General features: G+C 38.2%; 2 protein-coding genes across 2 annotated transcripts in view; both read left to right on the top strand.

The window, feature by feature from the left end:
- samd1b (sterile alpha motif domain containing 1b) overlaps window positions 1-5,155 on the top strand; it is a 17,258-nt gene extending 12,103 nt beyond the window's left edge. The window contains exons 5-7 of the mRNA XM_081362088.1: window positions 1-2; window positions 528-648; window positions 2,827-5,155. The exon at window positions 1-2 is cut by the window's left edge and continues 89 nt beyond it. Coding sequence (XP_081218214.1) covers window positions 1-2; window positions 528-648; window positions 2,827-2,976 — 273 coding nt within the window. The 3' untranslated portion in view covers window positions 2,977-5,155. The remainder of the gene's footprint in view (window positions 3-527; window positions 649-2,826) is intronic.
- A 235-nt stretch (window positions 5,156-5,390) lies between these two features.
- Window positions 5,391-23,097, top strand: LOC308688316 (transitional endoplasmic reticulum ATPase). Its single transcript, XM_081361295.1, has 19 exons — window positions 5,391-5,551; window positions 6,236-6,347; window positions 8,956-9,128; window positions 9,281-9,423; window positions 11,072-11,202; window positions 11,286-11,417; window positions 11,499-11,601; window positions 12,964-13,097; window positions 13,174-13,309; window positions 14,172-14,284; window positions 15,276-15,440; window positions 16,131-16,253; window positions 17,198-17,345; window positions 17,444-17,508; window positions 18,402-18,580; window positions 18,649-18,778; window positions 18,852-19,010; window positions 21,525-21,676; window positions 21,986-23,097. Exons 1-19 carry the CDS (start codon window positions 5,529-5,531, stop codon window positions 22,080-22,082), a joined length of 2,418 nt encoding a protein of 805 aa, XP_081217421.1. The 5' UTR covers window positions 5,391-5,528; the 3' UTR covers window positions 22,083-23,097.
- Window positions 23,098-23,610: the final 513 nt, after the last annotated feature.

Raw genomic sequence — 23,610 nt, 5'->3', positions numbered from 1 at the left:
ATGTGAGTGTCACACAGAAAACACTGAGAGACAGTGAGGGAAGAGTGTAGAGGAAAGCCTTTGTTTGGGGGAAGGAGAAGAAGAAGAAGAGTCTCTGTAAAACACCAGCATAATCTCCAGAAGTGAATCATAATGCTATCACTGAGTTATGATATTCAGTTCTCTTCAGCAGACATGTGGTGGTGACACTGTACAATGAGGTTCATTAGTTAACATTAGTTAAATACAACCTTTTATTTTAATAATGTATTAGTGAATTTTGAAACTAATATTAACTAAGATTAATAAATGCTGTATACATGCAGTTCATTCTTAGTTCATGTTAACTAATGTAGTTAACTAATGTTAAACTAATGATGAACCTTATTGTAAAGTGTTACCCATGTGTTTATATGTTCGCTGTGTGTGATATTGATGTGTTAATATGAATGTGGTGTTGTGTGTGTGTGTGTGTGTGTGTGTGTGTGTGTGTGTGTGTGTGTGTGTGTGTGTGTGTGTGTGTGTGTGTGTGTGTGTGTGTGTCTCAGAGCTGGTTTTGTGAAGCTGGAGGCCGGTGGCTTGAGGCCGGTGGACTGGAGCGTCGCAGACGTGGCGAGTTACTTCACGGCCGCCGGGTTTCCGGAGCAGGCGCTCGCCTTCAGGACGCAGGTGCGCTCAACTACATTAACCTTGAGGCGGTCACTCATACGTCTCTAGAAACGATACATCCTTATATCCAGATACACAAATGCGACACTATGTTTAATTGATGTAAACGGTATGATTTGCAGTGTAGAGCTAGTTTTATCCAAGACTCAGTTTACTGTATTTATAAGGTATAATTCACCCAAAATTCGCACCCTCATGTCTTTTCAAACCTGTAAGATTATTTTCCAACTGTATTTTCTGTCCCTCCATTAAAGGCCATTCCTCTAAAACTTAAAAAGATCCAAGAAATGTCATAAAGGCATCATAAAAATAACCAAACCAAATCCAAGTCTTCTGAGGAAACACGGTGGCTTTATGTGATTCACACGACGCTCACACTGAAGTAAACACGGATGTTAATGATGAGGGATGAGTAAATGCAGAATTTACATTTATGGGTGAACTAACCATTTACAGTTTGAGGATAGTCATTTGAGCCCTATCCGTAATTGTTTCTCATGGGGTCGAAGTTAGTCTGTGATTTTATTGCTCCATCCAGAATGTCAGTGTTTTTCTCCCTCCACACGAGTAAAATTACCTACCGCTTTCTGACGAACTCCAAGGTCGTGTGGTGATTTAATTGCCGTCCGAATCCACATCTCCGAGATCAATGTAAAATTCACTGTTTAAATCATTTTTGTCCACTGCCGAGCACCGTATTGTACACTGCAAACGTATTATACGCGGTTCTATGAATATGCAAATGAGCCCCGCCTCCACTCACTCACTCAGCTCAGAGTTCCACTCGTTGACGATCACACGTTGATCTGATTGGTTACAGGGTAGTTTGTGACGTCAGAAACACCAGCGATTTCAAAGCGTGTTTTTGAGACTGTCTTTGGTTCACTGCAGTTTTAAAGAGAAAATACTCAGCGATGGTGTCGACTTATGAATTTACACATGGTTTGTCTTAAAGCACATTAAAAACACCACATAGACACATAAACAACATTAAAAGCTGGACTTTCACTTTAGGAACAAAAAGGAGACAGGGTTTTGAAATTTGAAATGGGCCTTTATTTTGGCAGAAATATATGCAATACAATTTTAAAATGTGTGTTAGCTATATACAATTGTATACTTTAAAAATATAATTATATAATAATAATATAAATATAATAATAATAAAAAATAATCTATAAAAAACAACCAGCTTTATGTTTACCTCATGTAAAAAAAAAAAAAACTTATTTCCACTAATTTCCATATTTTTAAAAGACATCCATCATTTTGAGATAAAATGCAAGACAAAAAAAAAAAAAAATTCAAATATAGCGTGTCCAGCTTCCTATTTATAAACCGGAGATTTAAACAATTAAATCATAAATAGGACATTATTTTACTATTATCAAGTTAAAAATGAATTTATTGTTATTATTCCAAGCATATGACATTTTATTGACAGCAGACAATCATGCGACTGCCCACGTGTTCCCGGGTTCATAGGACCATCATAGATCATAAATCACCGTTTCATCACAGTGTCATCAAGCACATTTATGTTTTATGTCCTGAATAGGCCTTACGACATGCTTTCTTGCCATTAGAACTGTGATTGATTGCATTGATCATCTAAAGTGCATAGAATGATTATTCAAAGCGTTTTAGATGCTTTATTCTCATATTATCTGTGTAAGAGATCCAACGAATGTTTCACTGACATCACTACATTACACTAATATATATAATGTTGGATATAATGTATAATAATTCAATTCAGTTCACATTTATTTGTATAGCGCTTTTCACAATACACATCATTTCAAAGCAGCTTTACAGAAAATACATGAGTCTGTTATCAGAGGAAACTGAATTATGTATTTCAGAAATGTACATATACAAAATCACAGATAGCTAAAAATGTATTAATTTAAACAATGTAATAATTTAAGGCAGAAACAATGAGAGTATTGAAGTAATGAATACTTGTTTAACAAATGATTGACATTTAGAAACTGTAGCATTGGTGCATGTTGATTCAGAGTTGAATTATGCAATTGGGGAATGTCATTTTTAATAAAAAAAATAAATAAAAAAACTCCCTTCTTTATTTTGGTGTAAAATATTGCGCTAGTATTTGTATGGAATGGAGACACGAGTGTATCGTTACACCCGTAACTGAATGTGTGTTTCTGGCAGGAGATTGATGGGAAGTCCCTTCTTCTGATGCAGAGGAATGATGTGCTGACGGGCCTGTCAATCAGACTCGGCCCCGCCCTCAAGATCTACGAGAGACACGTCAAGGTCCTGCAGAGGACACACTTCCAAGAAGACCAAGGTTTCTGCTGATACACACACACGCGCGCGCGTCATATATGAAGCGATTGTACAGGACAAAGCTACTCGCATGTACTTTTACCAAACAATACTAGTCCCAGAACCCACGTGTTCATTAAAACATGTTCAGGACGTCCCGAACAGGAAACATTTCTCGCTTCCCTCACACACGTAGTGTCACATACAAATGTATATTTTTTTTTTTAAACTGCCATTGAAACTAAACAGAAAATGAAGCATAGAGAGATTTTGGGACAAAGACGATTAAAAAGAGTTTCTTTTTTAAGAAGCATCACCCATTTTTTGGCTCTGTGGAGACCACTGTTCGTGACCTTTGACCCTGAATTCATTCCATCAAGTGGAGTTTTTTCTGCGGATCTTCTTCAGTCCACTAGAGGGCAGAACATCTTTTCTCAGTGTCCTCATTGGTTTCAATATTGCCAGTGAAACCAAACAGGCTGGATGTTTTCCACAGCACACATTCACTTTTTGTTAAACATTTCCTCCAATGTAATAAAAAAAACACTGTCTGGTTACAGTTTGAGAGACATCAATTCTGACTGGATGTTTGTTCTTGACTTAATAACTCTTTTGCAATGACACGGATTCCCTCGTCTTCCTTCAGCGATGGACTGCGTTCTTTTTCCCTGACGTTCTAAAACGGAACTTAGAACATCCAGTGTTCCATTTGGAGCTCTCGCATCGTCATGTGCGTTTATCACACAATCAAGTGAACGCATCTCACAGAGGATTTCCCTTTAAAGCCTGCAAGTGACTTTGACTCCTTTAACCTGGGATTCGCCAGCCGTATCATTGTGGAATATCACCATTGGTGAAGACTGCGTATAACTTTTGTAAATATCAATCATTTTTTGAGGTGAAGTCCAAGTTGCGAAGCAATGAAGATATTCCTTCACCAGCAGTTGCAGAATGTGTCCGAAGCCATGCAGCTCTTGAACTTCGCAGTCTGTAAAGTATATCTCAGCCCATCAGATATCACTGTTGTTAAATATTGTGGGAACTGAGAACTCTACTTGTGTAAAACAATCAAATAATAATGGAAGGGTCCATTTAACAAACTAACTTGGATGTGGAAACGGGACACGTTGAATTGCTAACATTAGCTCCAGTGACTTTTGCATCGGTACACTTGATTGCACGTATCCGGATGGACCATCACACGTGTGAACGGGACTGTCACTCGAGGCTGAATGAGTTTGCTCTGTGCAATAGCTCAATCTGAGTTCAGATTACAGGAACCTTGGTTTTGCCTGACAGTTGTAGCACCTCGAGTTCCTCAAACTGTCAATTTATTTATTTCTTTGTATGTTTGTTTACAAAATAATATCTTTGTTTTTATGACGTTTATGCCTGAAATGCGCGAGGTTTATGGTCTAATGTTGCTCTTAAAGGGACAGTACACCAAAAAGTTGTTTCAAACCTGTATGAATTCTTTCTTCTGTCGGACACAAAAGAAGATGTTTTGAAGAATATGGGTAATCGAACAGTTGATGCTAGCCATTGACTTCCATAGTATGAAGAAAAAACTGTTTAGTTACTCTTCAAAATATCTTCTTTTGTGTTCGACAGAAGAAGAAACTCACAGGTTTGGAACAACTTTAGTAAAGGATGACAAAATGTTCATTTTTGGGTGTACTGTCCCTTTAAGACCACACACAAAGCTGGAACTCATTGCAATGTTGATCAAACCTCCATGATGAACCTCTTAATAATGAAGTAGAAGTCAACAAACCCTTGACGATATTAGAAATGTCCTCCGGTCTTAGCGAGCGTAATAAACACATCTAGACGAGAAGCTACAGCCGCTGAGATCTAATATTCAAGGGTTTGCCAGCATAGAAGTAAAACGGTTCAGGCTGGGACCCGATTGTAAATGTCATCAGGGTTATTATTACATATGTGTACCGTCAGCCAAACAAGTGAACATTAGACCAGCGCCCGCCTCGATGAATGTAGATGCTGGTAGTGTCCAGTCGTTGTGCAAGTCATTGAATATCCAAGTGTTTCTTCATTGCGCTCTTCTCCAACGTTAACACTTCAATGTTCAGTTTCAGAGGAGCTTCAGTCTCAGGCTGAACTGAACAGCAGTTGTTTCTGTGTGTCTTCTCGCTTTGTAATGAGAAAACTGAAAGCTTTTCGATTACAGGCATTAAAAAGAACATTCCATATGACTAGTGTTTATGAATCTGTGTGTGTGTGTGTTTGTTGGATGAAGGAGAGAGGAATGTCTGGAATGAGCTGGGAGGGAAAGTGGGCAAACACATTGAAAAACAAAGGAAAACTTTGAAATAGTTTGACAATTCCTCAGTGTTTTGTGTCCATGTGCATGTAACGTGCACAGAATATGATTTATACGCGAGGGGATGGGTTTCAGACGTGCCACACACACACACACACACATCTCGTCGGCATGGAGTCTGCGGTCAGCGAGAGCATTGCACTGAACTGAGGACTGCCCACCCGAGCGGGACTCCTGACCTCTGGGATAAGGATAGGCTGGTTTGTGTTGGTCTCGACCCCAGAACAGGCTCTCTTCCTCCGCCATGCCCGCCGCTGGAGCCTCAGAGTGAGTGTACACGCTGAGCTTTGGGTGCGGGAGTGTGTTTGTGTGTGTGTGTGTGTTTAGACTGTGTAGCTAACATTCGTCTAAAACACGATCTTTAGTTAAATATTTCAGATCGTTGTAGAGTGTTATAGTGTTTATAAGGATATTTTTCTGCTGATTCATGAGGTTTGATCGTGAAAAGTAATGTGTGTGTGCGTGTGCGTGTGTGTGTTTGTTTTGGTAGTTTGATCTTGGCTGTAGACATAACTTTGCTCTAAAAACAGACCAGTGTCACATGAAGAAACAGGAGACAGACAGCAGTGTGTGTTTGTGTGTGTGTGTGTGTTTGTGTTCACATTAGTGTGATCAAGAACTGTTTTCATGTTTCATTCTCATTAAAACTCGGTTATAAAATGGCTTGAACCTTGTGGACCAGTATACTGCATTTTTCTCAGTTTTATTTATATATATATATATAAATAAATATATTAAGTGTAATATTATTGTGCAGTCTACTGTAATATTAATATGCCATGATTTTCAATATGGCTGATTCTGAAGAAAGATTCAGAGAAACAGCAGCGGTGAGCTTTTACACATGTGCTGACTTGGCTTTCGTAAAGAGTCATGCATGTACTTCCCTGTATATTATTAATGTTGTGGAAAATTGGATTGTGTGTGTGTGTGTGTGTGTGTGTTGAACAGTCCAAAGTCGGAGGATTACTCCACTGCTATTCTGAAGCAGAAGATTCGGCCGAATCGACTGGTCGTGGATGAAGCCACCAATGAGGACAACAGTATTGTGTGCTTGTCACAGGTAATGTGTCTATGGTTGTGTGTGAGTGCGTTATAGCACAAAGATAAATTGTTTCAAACTGGTTTCCCAAACATCTCCATGTATATTCCTGCACTCTTAAATAAGGTTAAAAGTTCTTTCTCTTTTCATACAGCAATGCTATAGAAGAACCGTTTTCGGTTAGCCAAAGTACCTTTCAGTGAACAGTTCTTATATAAGAACCATTGCTTTCTTCATGTGAACTTTTGTGCAATGGAAAGTTTCCAGATGCCAATAAAGAACCTTTATTTTCAGGGCTTGACATTAACTGTTTTGCTCAGCAGTCGCTGTGGCAAGTGGTTTTCAAAGTTACAAGCCATAATTTTGACTTCGATACCATGGGGAAAATGGGGTTACCATGGCATGCCAGATAGATTTTTTTTTTTTTGGTCAAGTAAGTTTTATTGGAAGACATTTATTTATTTATTTTAAAGATGAATTTACAATCTTACAGATGTCTCTTTACCAATAATACATAATAATAATTATTAAAAACAAAAATATAAACAAACCATCCCATACCGCCCTGTTTACATTGACTTGAAAAGGCATGATGAAGGAATGTTAAAACGTTACATTAACAAAATCGTGTATTAATCCACTTGGTTTCCATCAAGATAACAGCTAAAAGGGAGCCAGATTGAGTCAAACTGCTCAAATTCTCCCTTCAAACAGTCTCTAATTTGTTCCGAATGTAAAGTAGAAGACATCTCTCCAAGCCATAACTTGACAGTAGGACATTTACACATTCACATTTAGTCATTTAGCAGACGCTTTTGTCCAAAGCGACTTACAGTTTAGGACTAAATTAAGCGAGTCACCGTGAAGAGGCAAAAACAACGCAAGAAGTGCTCAAAATACGAAGTTTTTAAGCCCGATAAGGGAGGATTAAAGGAAAAGGAAAGAATATATATTTATATATATATATATATTTTTTTTTTATGAGGTTAAGTGCTCACACTTAAACTTGGCAGAAGAGCTGGAGCCTCCTTTTTCTTCCAGAACAACAGGAGTAACTTCTTGGCCGTAATTAAACTAGATGCAAGCAGTTCGTGCTGTGCTCTGACGATGGATGTTCAGAAAGTCCCAGAATGATGATTTGCACGCTAAACATTCCTGAAAGCACGTCAAAAATTCCATTCCGATAACTCTGTATCTTGGAGCAAAAAACAAAACTATGGGACAAATCAGCATCCACTCAACTACATTTGTCACAAAGAGGCGAAACACTTCTTCTTTGAGTAACGCAGTCTGAATGACCTTAAACTGATTAAGGCAGTGTCTGGAACTGATATGATGTTCATTAATATCTTTTAAGCTCTTCTACCTAGTTTCCTTTTCTTTCTCCCAGTCCTCCTTAAGAAATCTTGTAGAGGGAGAATTAAAGGATTGCAGCAAGTTATACATAATCGACAATGCCTTTTTACTTCCTTTACACTGATCAAGACATTTATCAATAATTGAGGGTGATGTAACATCCAATGAAGGTGAATGAGCACGCATATAGTTATAAGCATATATTGACTAAAGGATGCCAGAACCCCATCAAAGAAAAGATCTCCTACATATACCCAATCCTTCCCATTGCATAAAGGTCCCATCTAATCTCGATGGTGTAAATGATGGATTCTTAGTCATAGGAGTTAGAAATGAAAGGGACTTTATCTTGAAATGTTTCCAGATCCGACATATATTCCCAATTATGATATTACTATTAAAGATGGAATGATTCAGAGTTACAGGAGAGAGAATCAACGCTCCCGGATTGTAGGGATAACACTGATCACAAATTATTTGGAGCCAATCTGGAGGAACACTATGATCATCAATCCACATTGAAATGTGTCTGATGTGAGAAGCCCAGTAATAAAGACGAAAGTCTGGGAGTGCCAGACCTCCCTCTTGTTTAGATGCGCCTTCTTAACTCTGTGATTTTAGCATCCAAATAGATATTTTTATTATATATTAGGCATAATTAGGCTGCTGTCACTTTAAGACCTGACGCACGGATCCATTATACTGATACACGCGTGTTTCTTTCTCCACTGTTTACATTCACCTAAAACAAGACTGCCATTTTGACATTATTTTGTGTGTATTTGACTGTTTAATCACAATAAGCAGCGAAAAATAACTCTATTTAGTTCTGAGAGGAGGCTTTATGTACTGTACTTTGGGTGTGAGAGCAAAATTATGTGCCATACGCACAATCCCATGCCAAAATTCAAGGCCTGTAACAACAACATTATTCATCCAGAGCAAATGAAGCGAGGGAGTTTGTGTGTCGCACAACAGTAGATAAATGCTGACTCGCTGTCGGAGAGATGAGAGAGAAAGAGCAGCTGGTATCATGTATCTGATCTGTGGAAAATGAGTATTGGTGAATATCAGATATGTATCGAAAAATCTATATTTTTGACAACTCTACATTTCCTTTTTCAAAGAAACCAATTGAAAAAGTATATTATTTCTAAAATTCAACCCACCAAAGTGGCTAGTAGGAGTGACTGCGTCAAATCCAACTGGTGGGTGTTAATGTCAAGCCCTGTTTATTTGTAATAGTGTGTGTGTGTGTGTGTGTGTGTCACAGGTTAAGATGGAGGAGCTGCAGATGTTTCGAGGAGACACCGTGGTGCTGCGCGGTCGGAAACGGAGACAGACGGTCTGCATCGTTCTCACTGACGAGACGTGCGGCAACGAGCGCGTGCGCATGAACAGGGTCACACGCAACAACCTGCGCGTGCGTCTCGGTGATGTCATCAGGTGACATCATGACGACATCAGGCTTTACTGCTGGTCCTGCATTTCCCAGCAACACCATTACACACATTCATTTCAAACTGTTTCTCAGTGTTAAAGCCAAATCTACAGTGGTACTCATACGTGTGTGTGTGTGTGTGTGTGTGTGTGTGTAGTATCCACGCCTGTCCAGATGTGAAATATGGGAAGCGCATCCACGTTCTTCCCATTGACGACACTATCGAGGGGCTGACGGGAAACCTGTTCGATGTTTTCCTGAAGCCGTATTTTCTGGAGGCCTACCGACCGGTCCACAAAGGTACACACACACACTCACACACACTCAGTCAGTCGGTTCTGCACACGGGTTCAGGTTTGATAATGAGTGTTTGTTCTGAATCTGCTTTGAGCTTTAGATTGACATTTGAACAGCTGGGGTTTGGATAAGAAGCAGGTTTAGGAAGGGATTAGACGATAAGCCAGGGTTTTGTAATATGTTTGCAACATCTTTATTTTGCACGTTAATTACCAGAAAGGTTTGGAAAGACGCATGACTAATCGCATCCATCACTATCTGCAGTATTGAGGATTATTGAGGAACTCAATGCCAATCATTTTTAAATATTGGCCAATTAATCTGCCGATTATTATTTGACTAATATTTTTAAACTATTCTAGTATTTGTTAATGCTTTGATTAGCTTTTAATTTTAGTTTGTAATGTTATGTAATTTTTTTTTATTTTCATATATTTATTTTTATGTATTTTCCATCACTGCCAAATTGAGGAATTTCAATCAAACAAACTTTCAATCAATGCCAATATTCTCAAAATATTGTCCAATTAATCTGCCAATTATTATTTTACTATTATTTTTTTATATTTTTAGTTTTAATTTTATTATTAGTTTGTAATTTTATGGCATTTTTTAATTTATTTTTATGATGGTATTTTTTTTTAATTCCGTTTTAGTACTTCAACTTATTTTATTTTGATTAGCTGCCAAGGAAACCTTTCTTATTTCCGTTTGTTTTCTTTTAAAGTTTTTCATCTGATATTTATATTTTATTTTACTACTTTGTTTCAATTAATAAAAAAGTATGTTTAATAGTTTTAGTTTTGTTAACAATAACATCAACTATGCAACAGGATTGGACGATAAGCCAGGGTTTTGTAATATGTTTGCAACATCATTATTTTGCACACTAATTACCAGAAAGGTTTGGAGAGACGCATAATTAATCGCATCCATCACCGTCGACTTATTGAGAAACTCAATCAATCAAACTTTTAATCACTGCTAATAATCTCAAATTGTTGGCCAATTAACCTGCCAATTATTACTTTACTAATATTTTTATTCTATTCTAGTATTTGTTAATACTTTTTATTGGCTTTTATTTTTCATTTTAATTTTAGTTTGTAATTTTATGCCATTAAAAAAAAAAAATCCATTTATTTCTTTTTATTTTGAAGTGATTTTTATTTCAGTTTTATTACTTCAGCTTATTTTATTTTGATTAGCTGCCAAGAAACCCTTTCTCATTTTAGTTTTTTTTTTCCTTTAAGGTTTTTCATCTGATATTTATAGTTTATTCTACTACAGCTTTATTTCAATTAATAAAACATGATTTTCAATACTTTCAGTTCTGTTAAAAATAACAATGCAACAGATTATTATGCCATTTTCTTTTATTATTTCTTTTTCTCTTTTTTTGTTTTCTTTTTTTTCAGTTTTAGTACTTCAACTAATTTTATTTTGATTAGCCTCCAGGTAAACCTTTTTTTTTTTTTACTACAGCTTTATTTCAATTAATAATTTTTTTTGTAATAGTTTTATTTGTGTTAACAATAACAACAATGCAACAGAGATGGACTAGATTACTACACACCCGCTGGTCTACACAACATTTCCCATTATGCACCAGAACTGAACATGATTTAGTGTATTTTGACTCTTTCTGCAGGCGATATTTTCCTGGTGAGAGGAGGCATGAGAGCAGTGGAGTTTAAAGTGGTGGAGACAGACCCCGCCCCTCACTGCATCGTTGCCCCGGATACCATCGTCCACTGCGAGGGAGAACCAATCAAACGAGAGGTGAGTGTGAGGTCATCACACCTGTACGCTTTCTCCATTGTAGCGCTACACAACGTGATCATGTGATATGTCGCCGGTGTCAGGATGAGGAGGAGAGTCTGAATGACATCGGGTACGATGACATCGGGGGCTGTCGGAAACAGCTGGCCCAGATTAAAGAGATGGTGGAGCTTCCTCTCAGACACCCGGGCCTGTTCAAAGCCATCGGAGTGAAGGCAAGCATCACACTATATAACACTCATCTAGACATCATGTCCGCTTCTAAATAAAGAGAATCCCTCGCTGTGGTTCCTCAGCCTCCGAGGGGGATCCTGCTGTACGGTCCTCCCGGGACGGGGAAGACACTGGTGGCTCGAGCTGTAGCCAATGAGACGGGAGCGTTCTTCTTTCTCATCAATGGTACAAACACACAGTCTGGCACTGAGAGCGCTAAAAGACACTTATATTATCAAACTGACTGCACTGACGTCATTGGATGAGAACAAAACTTGGACAGTGTTTTGTTGTATGAATATCTGAACGTGCAGTTTATCAAAAGAAAGAACAGAGCCTCTTCTTTTAAACAACAAAAAGTTTTATTTTAGCTTCATGCATTCCTTTTTTTTGTTCAACACTTGGATGTGGGCGTTTCATAAATTAAAAAAAAGCAACATTTTGAACAAAAAACTGAGAAAATCTTTTTTTTTTCAAAGACGACAACATGCATAAGCAATGCTTTTATCACTGGTTTCTGCTCCTTTTTTGTAATGTCTTAGGAAATTATGAAATGAGTTAATTTCAGCTATGAGCAATTCAGCTGAAGACAACAGTGCCAGTAAACATCTGAACATCTGAATTGAACTCATTTAATAATCTCCTAAGAACATTACAGTTATTGAACTGAACTGAATCAACACTGAACTGACTTGAGCTGAATAATGACAGCAGTGTTTTCACTGTTATACGGTAGGGGGCGCTATTACGCAACTTCTGAAAGACTATCGAATCTCTGGATCAAAACACAGGCAAAAAAGGAGCAGAAACCAGCCATAAAAGCATTACTTATGCATGCTGTAGTCTTACATTTTTAATTTTTTTTTAATTATCAGCTTTTGTTCGAAATTTAGCTTTTTTTTACGAAACGCCCACATTCAAGTGTTGAAAAAAAAAAAAGAATGCATGAAGCTAGAATCAAACTTTGTCTTTGTTTAAAAGAAGAGGCCAGTGTTCTTTCTTTTGATATATTGCATGGTCAGAAAAACTAAATATTCAATATTTAAAGGAAACTCTGGCGGGGAAAGAGTTAACATTGTCATATCAAACACTCAGAGTTGTCATGACAGAAATGTATTTACCTTCATCCTTGTGACAAATGATTTTGTGGACAAAACAACTAGAGCCAAATATTGTATCAATAACATTTTGATGATGCATTTCCATTTTCCAAGGCTTTACCCTTATGAAAATAAATATTTCCCATATAATGAATGATCAATATATTAAATGGTTTAACAGTATATTTGAAAATATACAGAATAATATATTGTATTAATATAATACAATATGCTGAATAATACATAAGAAATTGCCGATGTGAGAATTTATTTACTAATATATCATAATGTATGTAATTTTATATTCAGTAACACACTTCATAATATATAGATGTATATGTGATCAGATATGGTAGTGCATGTGTAATATATCGCAGATATATTCACTCATGCAACATAAACTTACATATATAGAGAAATATATAATGTTATGAATAATGTTCCCCAGGTCCTGAAATCATGAGCAAACTCGCAGGGGAGTCTGAGAGCAACCTGAGGAAAGCTTTCGAGGAGGCGGAGAAGAACGCCCCTGCGATCATCTTCATCGACGAGCTGGATGCGATCGCTCCGAAGCGCGAGAAGGTGAGGAGAGGTGTGTGTGTGATGTGACTCTGGACAGTCTGCTGTGTGTCAGAGGTGTAATGGCTGATGTGTGCAGACTCACGGCGAGGTGGAGCGCAGGATCGTGTCTCAGCTGCTCACGCTGATGGACGGCCTGAAGCAGCGCGTTCATGTGGTGGTGATGGCGGCCACCAACAGACCCAACAGTGTGGATCCCGCTCTACGCCGCTTCGGTGCGAACACACACACACATACAGTCAAACCAAACCTTATTCAGATATCATTTTTGATATTTTTTTACTAGTGGTTGCAGGACACTATGGTTCATTTATCAAGTGAGCACTTTTTGTCGTTTTCTTTGTCTATTCATACAGATAATGAATTAGGCTAAAATGCACTAAAAATGCTAACATTTTAGAAACATTTTCCTTATTACATCACAAAATACTTATATATATATATATATATATCCCAAAGAAGCAAGACTTGCAAGTAGGCTTTTAAACAGAGCTAAATCTACAGCCACAGCTGCCTGCGCTCCCAGTCCGTGTCTGGGGAAAAACACGGGGTAGAATCAGTGTGACATTTACACAGAAGTCCGTATTGTGAAGGCTATAAAGATTTGTTGCACGTTGTAAAGTGAGGAGAGCAAAATAAAGTAAACTGTGTCATATTATACCAAAAACTTCTTAGACTACCAGTAAAAATGATAAATTATATCATGTTTTGCTCAAGTATTTTTTCTTTAATTGCAAATGTGACATTTTTACACACAGACTGAACTAAATGAAGCATTGCTTGGTGATTGGTTGATTGTGTAGTTAAATTTAACAGCTGACAGATATTCAACATAATTAATTTATGAGAAAGTCTAACAGAAGGACGGACAAAACCAGTGAAATATCAACTGATTTAATAACTCATATTTTATTACCAGTTTCTAAACTATAGCGAATAAACTGTGATAATGTGAGAAATGTTGAAGGTGTCTGAATAAATGTTGGTTTGACTGTTTTGAATATACAAATGAATGGCCCAAAACGCACTCTCTAAAGAAAGGTCAGCTGTAAGTGTTGGTGTGTCTCCTCTCTGCAGGTCGTTTCGATCGAGAGATTGACATTGGCATCCCTGATTCCACCGGCAGGCTGGAGATTTTACAGATTCACACCAAGAACATGAAACTAGGGGAAGATGTGGACCTGGAGCGGGTGAGAACCAGAGAGTGATGGAGGTCTAATTCAGGGGTTTTCCCAGTCCTTCACCTCCCCGCTCTGTCTCTCTTATCGGTCATGCTCAGTTGAGGGGTGTGTTAGTTTCAACCGTTAGTGCACTTCCAAGGGTATTCCACCATCTTAAGTATCTAATCTGAAACAGGTGTGTTTATGTGGCTGTTCGTGCGAGTAAAGTGTGTGAGACATGACAGTTACAAGTCAGTGATGACTACAGGTTGAATAAGACAAAAAGACATTTTTAATATAACCAAATATACACATGTATATTAAATGAAAGCATGGTAATTTATATTAGATTTATTTACAGAAGCATATAATGCCACCTTAAACTCCTCTAATGTGCGCGACTTGAGTTAAGGGAGATTGTTAAAGTCCCCCTGTGGTGAAAGTCCAGCTTTTAATGTTGTTTATATGTCTATGAGGTGTTTTCAATATGCTTTAAGACAAACCATGTGTAAATTCATAAGTCTGAGTATTTTCTCCTTAAAACATCAGTCTCAAAAACACGGTTTGAAATCGCTGGTGTTTCTGACGTCACAAACTACCTTGTAACCAATCAGATCATCGTGTGATCGTCAACGAGTGGAACTCTGAGCTGGAGTGAGTGAGTGGAGGTGGGGCTCATTTGCATATTCATAGAACCGCACATACTAAATGAGGCAAGGTTGTCGAGTTACATTCAAGCTATTTTAAGGCTTGACTTTTAAATATGTTATTTTGGTGATCAAAGATGAGTTTTAAGGGATAAATGATTGACCACAGGGGGACTTTAAGTGAACTTCAATGGATATCCCGTGTTTAGGGATTAGTGAACACTGCATAGGGACCCTGTCAATCGGGACGCGCGCGAGATCATGATCAGGTGTTAGATAAGAGAGACGTACAAACTGTGCAGAGTGGGGAGGCGCGATGAACCCCTGGTGTAATTAATATCTAGATATTTCATGTCTGTCTCTGTGTATGCCAGATTGCGGCTGAAACACACGGGCATGTGGGAGCAGATATGGCCGCTCTGTGTTCAGAGGCAGCGCTGCAGGCCATCCGCAAAAAGATGACCTTAATCGACCTGGAGGACGACAGCATCGATGCAGAGCTCCTCAACTCACTGGCCGTCACCATGGATGACTTCAAGGTCAGCTTCAGCGCTCACACACTCGGAGCCAGACGACCAATCTCTTACTCAGATGGTGCTCCTTCATTGATCCACAGACATAACAGAGATCTTGATGATGCCTTTATTTATCTACTTTTATCAGATGGGAGAAATAAAAACAGACAAAATGAGAAAAATTAGTGAATTTACTTGAGGGAGAGATGTAGTAGGAAGCCACTAAAGGGACATGGTAAAAAAACGGATGGGAGGATGATTTGTATTTCAATGCCTTTCCGTTCTCTCACAAAACTTTTGTGATGAAAATAATATGAGATGGAAGGAAAAACTATATTTCAGTGCTTTTGCGAGCAAATGAAAAGCTTCTCCAGGGCAAAAGTTCTGCAAGCGAACGCAAAAGCATTTAAACTATTTTTCCTCCCATCTCATATTTATTTAAATTGTCATGCCACTTCGTAGATGTACTGTGGGTTTAATGTTGTACATGTTTTTTCTGGGTTTATTGTCATACTCCAAACTGTAAATACACTTATTTATCTCTTCCGGAACTCATCGTTTGAGATTACTGGGGTCTTTTTCCCTCATAATAAATCATGTGTCTAAAGCAAAAGCTTTCATTTGCTTTCCATTTATTTTTTCTGTTTGTCTACCGGCAACAGTTGACGCATTAGAGAGATCTGATTAGTGAGCAGCATCTGTTGTCTCTTCCAGTGGGCTCTCAGTCAGAGTAACCCGTCTGCGCTGAGAGAGACTTTAGTGGAGGTTCCTCAGGTGAACTGGGAGGACATCGGAGGACTCGATGAGGTGAAGCGAGAGTTACAGGAGCTTGTGCAGGTAAACCACACACACACACACACACACACACACACACACACACACACACACACACACACACACACACACACACACACACACACACACTAATAGGCCACACCTGACACTGGCTTAAGAAAATGTACTGGGTGTGTGTAACCAGTCATGAGACATAGATGAATCCTTATTAAAGTTACAAAAGTTTTATTCAGTCAATTCAGCAACGAGTGATTGTGCTTTGTCTTTTGTTGTTTGATTAACATTATAAATGCAGACAGCAGCAGAAGCGAATGCACGGATCCAATATACTGTTACACATGCATTTTGTTTCTCAACTGTTTACTCTCAGTTGAGACATAACTGACTATGGACACTTGCTAAGACGGCCATTTTGACATAATTTGGTTTGAATATGTCTGTTCAAGAGCAAGATATGAAAAAGCGCTCAATTAAGTATTGGCTAGCTGAGACGTGTATTTCTGGACAGGCACTTCTGATGTTTGCACACAAAAAACTTCCCTCAAAGCAAGTAATGAATTGAGTTCCCGTCGTCTGAAGCTTAAATATTTAAATTGGCAAGGCTTGAACTTCCATCATGATGCAGCACCCGAGCGTTTTTTATGTTTGTTCATGTTCTCACAATCTTTCAGTGTTAGAATTCATAAAAATGTTACTGAGCATTGACACCGTTTCACATACTCACCAACACCGATTTTTACTCATTTGGCGTTTGACAAGTGTTCATTTTATGTGAAGTGGCCATTCACAATCTCTTGCTCGCTCTCTCTCTCTCTCTCTCTCTCTCTCTCTCTCTCTCGCTCGCTCTCTCTCTCTCTCTCTCTCTCTCTCTCTCTCTCTCTCTCTCTCTCTCTCTCTCTCTCTCTCTCTCTCTCTCTCTCTCTCTCTCTCTCTCTCTCTCTCTCTCTCTCTCTCTCGCTCTCTCTCTCGTGTGTGTGTGTGTAAAGTATCCTGTGGAGTATCCTGATAAATTCCTGAAGTTTGGAATGACTCCATCCCGAGGGGTTTTATTCTACGGTCCACCGGGTTGTGGCAAAACCCTACTCGCTAAAGCCATTGCCAACGAGTGCCAGGCCAACTTTGTGTCCATTAAAGGTACGTGTGTGTGTGTGTGAGAGAGAAGAGTGAAGATAAAAAAGCATAGGATGAGTGTGTGTGTGTGTAATCTGTTCCATATTTTGCATTGATTGCAGGCCCAGAACTGCTCACCATGTGGTTTGGTGAATCAGAGGCAAACGTCAGAGATGTGTTTGATAAGGTGAACAAACTCCTGCTGTTTTACATGTGGTTTTAACATCATCATGCTTCTCAAATGTGTTTCCTCTTTTCCGTAACCACTTGTGATTCTTGAAGAGAAGAACTGAATACATACACTATCGGTGAAAAGTTTGTGGTCAGTGATAATGTTTGTTTTTAAAAGAAGAGTCTCATTACCAACCAGGCTGTCGCTAGTGGTAATATTGTGAAATATGATTACAATTGAAAATATTTTCTATGTGAATATATAGTAAAGTGTAATTTATTCCTGTGAACAAAGCTGTATTTTCAGCATCATTACTCCAGTCGTCAGTGTCACATGATCCTTCAGAAATCACTCTATGATGATTTGATGCTCAAGAAACATTTCTGATTATTATCAGCGTTGAAAGGGTTGTGTTGTTTAATGAAGTTTGGAAAGCGTGGAAGTGTTTTTTTCAAGATTCTTTGAAGAGAAAGTTTAAAAGAAGCATTTATTTGAAATATAATCATTTTAATTTAAAGTAATAATAGTAATATAGTGTAAAATATAGTAATAATAGTAATATAGTATAAAATATAGTAATCATTTTATCATTTTGTAACATTATAAATGTCTTTACTGTCACTTTTGATCAATTTAATGCCTCAAGAAACAAGAAATCTTAAATTGACCCCAAACGTAATGTATATAATGCACTAACTCACTCATTTACAGCATGTTAATTCAATAAAAAAAGTTTTGAGTGGTATCCAGACACATCATTCTTTACACTATAACTGCAGAGTGGCCAAACGTGCTTTAACCGGTTACCTTAATGTTCCTCTCGAAGCGTTCTGAACTCCGTTTAGGATCTAGAGACTGCATTCTCACTCAAACTGTGTCGCATGCTGCTTGTGTTGCCGTGGTAACAGGCCCGGCAGGCGGCCCCGTGTATCCTGTTCTTCGACGAGCTGGACTCCATCGCTAAATCCCGAGGGGGGGGAGCTGGAGACGCAGGAGGAGCGGCTGACCGGGTCATCAACCAGATCCTGACCGAAATGGACGGGATGAGCGACAAGAAGAACGTCTTTATCATCGGCGCCACCAACAGGTAAAAAAAACACTTGAGAAGTGGATCAAGTGAGGAAGGGAGTCAAATTCCGTCTGTTGCTCTTACAGGCCTGACATCATAGATCCTGCAATCCTGAGACCCGGCCGCTTGGATCAGCTGATTTACATCCCTCTCCCTGACGTGGGCTCTCGCTCCGCCATCCTACGCGCAAACCTCCGCAAGTCTCCGGTGGCTAAGGTCATTCTCACACTCACTCACACACACACACACACATACACACACGCACACACTCTAACGGTGTGTTCCTCAGGACGTGGACCTGGCGTATCTGTCCCGGATAACGGAGGGCTTCTCGGGAGCGGACCTGACTGAGATCTGCCAGAGAGCCTGTAAGCTGGCCATCAGAGAAGCCATCGAGGCAGAGATCCGTGCGGAGAGACAGCGCCAGGAGCGGAAAGACACTGCTATGGTGAGTGTGTGTGTGTGTGTGTGATTGAGAAAAACACTGTATCCAGCCGTGTGTGTGTGTGCTGAACACGGATTTAGAGAGAGTGGTAAAGTCCTGGTTTCCTAAAGGACAGCTGACTGTTTTATAAGCTGGTCTCGGCCAACAACAACGCAAAACTCAATGAAAAACACACATGCATAAAGAAGAACACACACAATGAATGTGGCGACTGTTGGAATGGAAATATTTGTTGTTAGTTAAAAGAATATTGTTATTTGTTTACTCGTTGTTTTTGTGAGTAATTTAAGATGAAGAAGCAACACTGATGTCAGATTTTATTACTAATTTTAAATATTGTATTAAAATAATCTTTACAAACAGTTTTTTTTTTCCTTACTCAAGTTATGTTAGCAACTATTGCTAAAAACAAAAACATAGATAGACTAGTCAACCTCACTAATCAAATGTCAAACTAATGACCATTCTGACTCATTCCGTTGTGTCTGATGTCTCTTAATTAATATCCCTCTGTAGTCAATCATTTTATCCCTTAAAACTCATCTTTGATCACCAAAATGACATATTTAAATGTTTTTTTTCTGTGAATAAAAATTATTCAAGCCTTAAAATATCTTGAATGTAACTCGACACCCTTGCCTCATTTAGTATGCGCAGTTCTATGAATATGCAAATGAGCCCTGCCTCCACTCACTCACTCACTCAGAGATCCACTCGTTGACGATCACACGATGATCTGGGGTGCGTTTCCCGAAAGCATCGTTAGCCAACTATGGTCGCAAGTTCATCGCAATGTCCATTGAACTCTATTGGTAACGAGGGAACTTGCGACCATAGTTGGCTAACGATGCTTTCGGGAAACGCACCCCTGATTGGTTACAAGGTAGTTTGTGACGTCAGAAACACCAGCGATTTCAAAGCGTGTTTTTGAGACTGTCTTTGTTTCACTGCAGTTTTAAGGAGAAAAAAATACTCAGCAATGGTGTCAACTTATGAATTTACACATGGTTTGTCTTAAAGCACATTAAAAACACCACATAGACATATAAACAACATTAAAAGCTGGATTTTCACTACCAGGGATTAAAGTTCTCCGTCGCTACGACGGATTTCCGTTAATTGCAGCAAGTCCATGACGGATTTCCGTCATTGCGGGTTCCAGTCTGTCCTTAAAGTCTTAAATTCACTTTTCATAATTTTAAGGCCGTAAATAGGCTTTCATTTCTCAAATAGTGTAATAAATATCTTAATTTTAGTTTGAATAGGTCTTAAATTAAGGAAAGACGAGGTGTATTCACCCTGCTGAGGGGGATGTGATCAAAGCCTGGAGTGGAGCAAAAGCACGTTCCTCTCTCCACTCTAAGCACTCTGTAATCACTTCGCTCATAGTCCACTCCGGGTTTTCAATTACCGCTCACGGAAAGTGCATGTCAGGCTACAGCTGAGCGCTGAGGTAGAACTATATTTCAGTGACACACTTATAATGCAGGTAGAGCTGGGCGATATCGATATAAAAAATATATCGATATATTTTTTAAATGCGATATGGAATTAGACCATATCACATCGATATAGTTCAAATTTGCGCTGTCATCCTTGCTCCCCGCGCCTCCGCTCCTCCTTTTCCACACTGCGTGCGTGTTTAGAGCATGTTATGTTAAGAGAGGCGAATCATGACTTTATCAGGATTCATAGTATCCTAAAAAAAAAATAAAAAAAATACTTAAAAATAAAAATCTGCCTGCCTCTATGGGAATTTAACATAGGGGTGTCCAAACTTATGCACCCTGTATTTTAAGGAAGAACATTTATTTATTTACGATACATTATTCATTCACAAAGAAAATTGGTGTCCTTAAAGGTTGGATTTTTCCTAATTTTTTAAATTAAGGCATTAAAGGTATAGCGGAGGATCTTTTTACTTCCGGGTGGATACCCTATACTATTGGTCCTCCTAATTGTCAATCATTCTGGTGAATCAATCAAACTTTTCAAAAAGTGGAGAGGGCGGGACTTATCTAAAATTCGGAAAGATCCTCCGCTATACCTTTAAGTTCAGTTTCCAAAAGATGATTTTTTTATTCCTCTTTTTAGTCAACTTTAGCATGGGTGTCTAAACTTATGCATAGCACTGTATTTATTAGTACTAGTCTTTACTATTAGTCATATTCTTACAATTTATGTTAAGTAAAGGGGAAAAGTAACTTACTTGTGTGTTAACAAATTTTGTGTAAACGTGTTATAATTTGCATATATATATATATATATATATATGTATAGCTTTTAAAATACGCCTACTGGCAATATTAAAGCGGTTTAAAACGTCTCCCCTTAAAACGCTATTGGTCTCGACTATTTAAAAAGTTAAAGGAATATGACTTGGTCTAAAAAAAAAATTTCAGTCAGAAGAATTTTTTTCACTTTAATCCCTGTTCACTACACATTTTGTGTGTTTAGAGTGTGATATACAAACACGTGATTTATACCTGTGCATTATATCTTCATGACTGTTTCCAGGACGATGATTATGACCCGGTGCCTGAGATCAGGAAGGATCATTTTGAGGAAGCCATGAGATTTGCTCGTCGCTCTGTTAGTGATAACGACATACGCAAGTACGAGATGTTTGCTCAAACTCTTCAGCAGAGCCGTGGATTTGGGAACTTCAGGTACTCAAACACACAAACACACAAATCAACATGCACCAATGCAACAGTTTCTAAATGTCAATCATTTGTTAACAAACAAGAATTCACTACTTCAATACGCTCATTGTTTCTGCCTTAAATTATTACACTGTTTAAATTAATACATTTTTAGCTAACGGTGATTTTGTAACTGCTGCTTTGACACAATGTGTATTGTGAAAAGCCCTATACAAATAAATGTGAATTGAATTGAAATCAAAGGTAGCTCATATCATACCTCGTTTTGTGATGTAAATAATCTGTGTCTTTCATTCTTTGCCTCGTCGTCAGGTTTCCTACAGCGGCTCAGTCAGGTGGAGGTCAAGGGTCAGGCCAAGGCTCCGGGGGTCAGTTCAGAAATGATGGAGATGATGACCTCTATCAGTAATCAAGGTCAACTCTCCTCGACCAGCCCAACACCTGAGAGAAGAGATGAAACTCACTTGTGACTGAAAATCAGCACGTTATGATTATTAAATGAAGAAAAATGAAGAATATGGGCAACCAAACAGTTTATGTGCCCCGTTGACTTCCATAGTATATTTTTTTATTTTTTCATACTGGAAGTCAATGGGGTCCAACAACAGTCTGGTTACCCATATTCTTCAAAATAACTTATTTTGTGTTCAACAGCAGAAAGAAACCCTTACAGGGTTGGAACAACTTGAGTAAATGATGACAGAATCTTTATTTTTGGGTGAACTGTTTCTTTAACAGTTAAAAACAACTAATACCTGTATGTTGTGTTTTTTTTCTGACAGGGATTATAATCTCTTTTAGTTCTGCGAGAAACGAATGTCAGAAATATTGAATTGAATCAGTGGTGTAAATGTAATTAGTTACTGTACTTAAGTGTATTTTTGGCTACTTAGTAGTTTGACTTAGTCAAAGACTTTTACTCTCTACATTTTTAAATAAGTAAATGTACTCTTTACTCACATACATTTGTGATGAGTAATGCGATTACTTGTTAAATTTTGTACGGCACCTAACTTTTTCTGCAGCAGCTACAAAAGAAGTGATATCTCCATCTACAGGGAATTAAAGGTAGTATGTTTTGTGCGTTTTAGCCTTGTTCACAAACACTTGTCAGCAAGGCCACTTTACGTGAGTGCGAGTGCATTAGCAGGTGTTTCATATATTAGATGAGGACATGAATGTCCAGTGCAAGTAGGCTTTGACTACTTAATTTTACTTAACATTAGTTTATTTATCCATTATATTGAAGAGAACTTTTTGAAGGATATTGGTTTACTTATGCTCTTTTTGAACACTTGATCTTAACGGAGACTCGAGTGTCTGTAGATGTTTAAGAGGCTGTTGTGTCGATCTTGATTCATTGCAATTTTGAAGTGTTCAGTTTTATTTTAAGTGAATAAACATGTGATTGCTCTCCTCAGAAATCAACTGTTTCATGTTTCATGTCACTGCCATGCAATGCCACATTCAGTACGAGTAAAAAAAAAAAAAAAAAAAAGTCTTAATTACTGTTAAAATCAGATACCATAATCTCTGGTTTCACAGACCATGTTTAATGGTCCCAGACTAAAATGCATGTTTGAGCCGTTTTAACTGAAAGCATGTTAAAACATGTCAGTGCCATTGTTTTGTATCAAGATGCATATCATGTTTTTTTCCTAAGGCACGTACATTTATAAAAGCTACTTAAATGTCCTAATCCTGACTTAATCTAAGCCCTGTCTGTGAAACCAGGCCTAAGATTTTTACTCGAGTCGTATTGGAATTGGTGACTTGTAATGGAGTCGTTGTTGCTGTTTACTTTACTCCAGGTCCTTTACTTTTCAGGTACTCTTTACACCTCTGAATTTTAAGCCTATTATTCACATTAAATTATAAGTTGATGCTGTTAAATACATGTGTTGATGTGATTGTGTGTCTGATGGTAATAATAAATT

This window comes from Scardinius erythrophthalmus (assembly GCF_964197995.2).
Source record: "Scardinius erythrophthalmus genome assembly, chromosome: 3".
In the NCBI taxonomy this organism is placed as follows: domain Eukaryota; kingdom Metazoa; phylum Chordata; class Actinopteri; order Cypriniformes; family Leuciscidae; genus Scardinius; species Scardinius erythrophthalmus.
Note: the sequence above shows the minus strand (reverse complement) of the source record. Positions and strands in the feature narration are given on the sequence as shown.

What these genes read in the sequence shown, in the direction of transcription:
- LOC308688316 (XM_081361295.1), top strand. Translation starts at nt 5,529, where the DNA reads ATGCCCGCCGCTGGAGCCTCAGA. An exon ending in CGTCTCGGTGATGTCATCAG is followed by an intron (nt 9,129 to 9,280) that starts GTGACATCATGA and finishes GTGTGTGTGTAG; the next exon opens with TATCCACGCCTGTCCAGATG. An exon ending in AAGATGTGGACCTGGAGCGG is followed by an intron (nt 14,285 to 15,275) that starts GTGAGAACCAGA and finishes TGTGTATGCCAG; the next exon opens with ATTGCGGCTGAAACACACGG.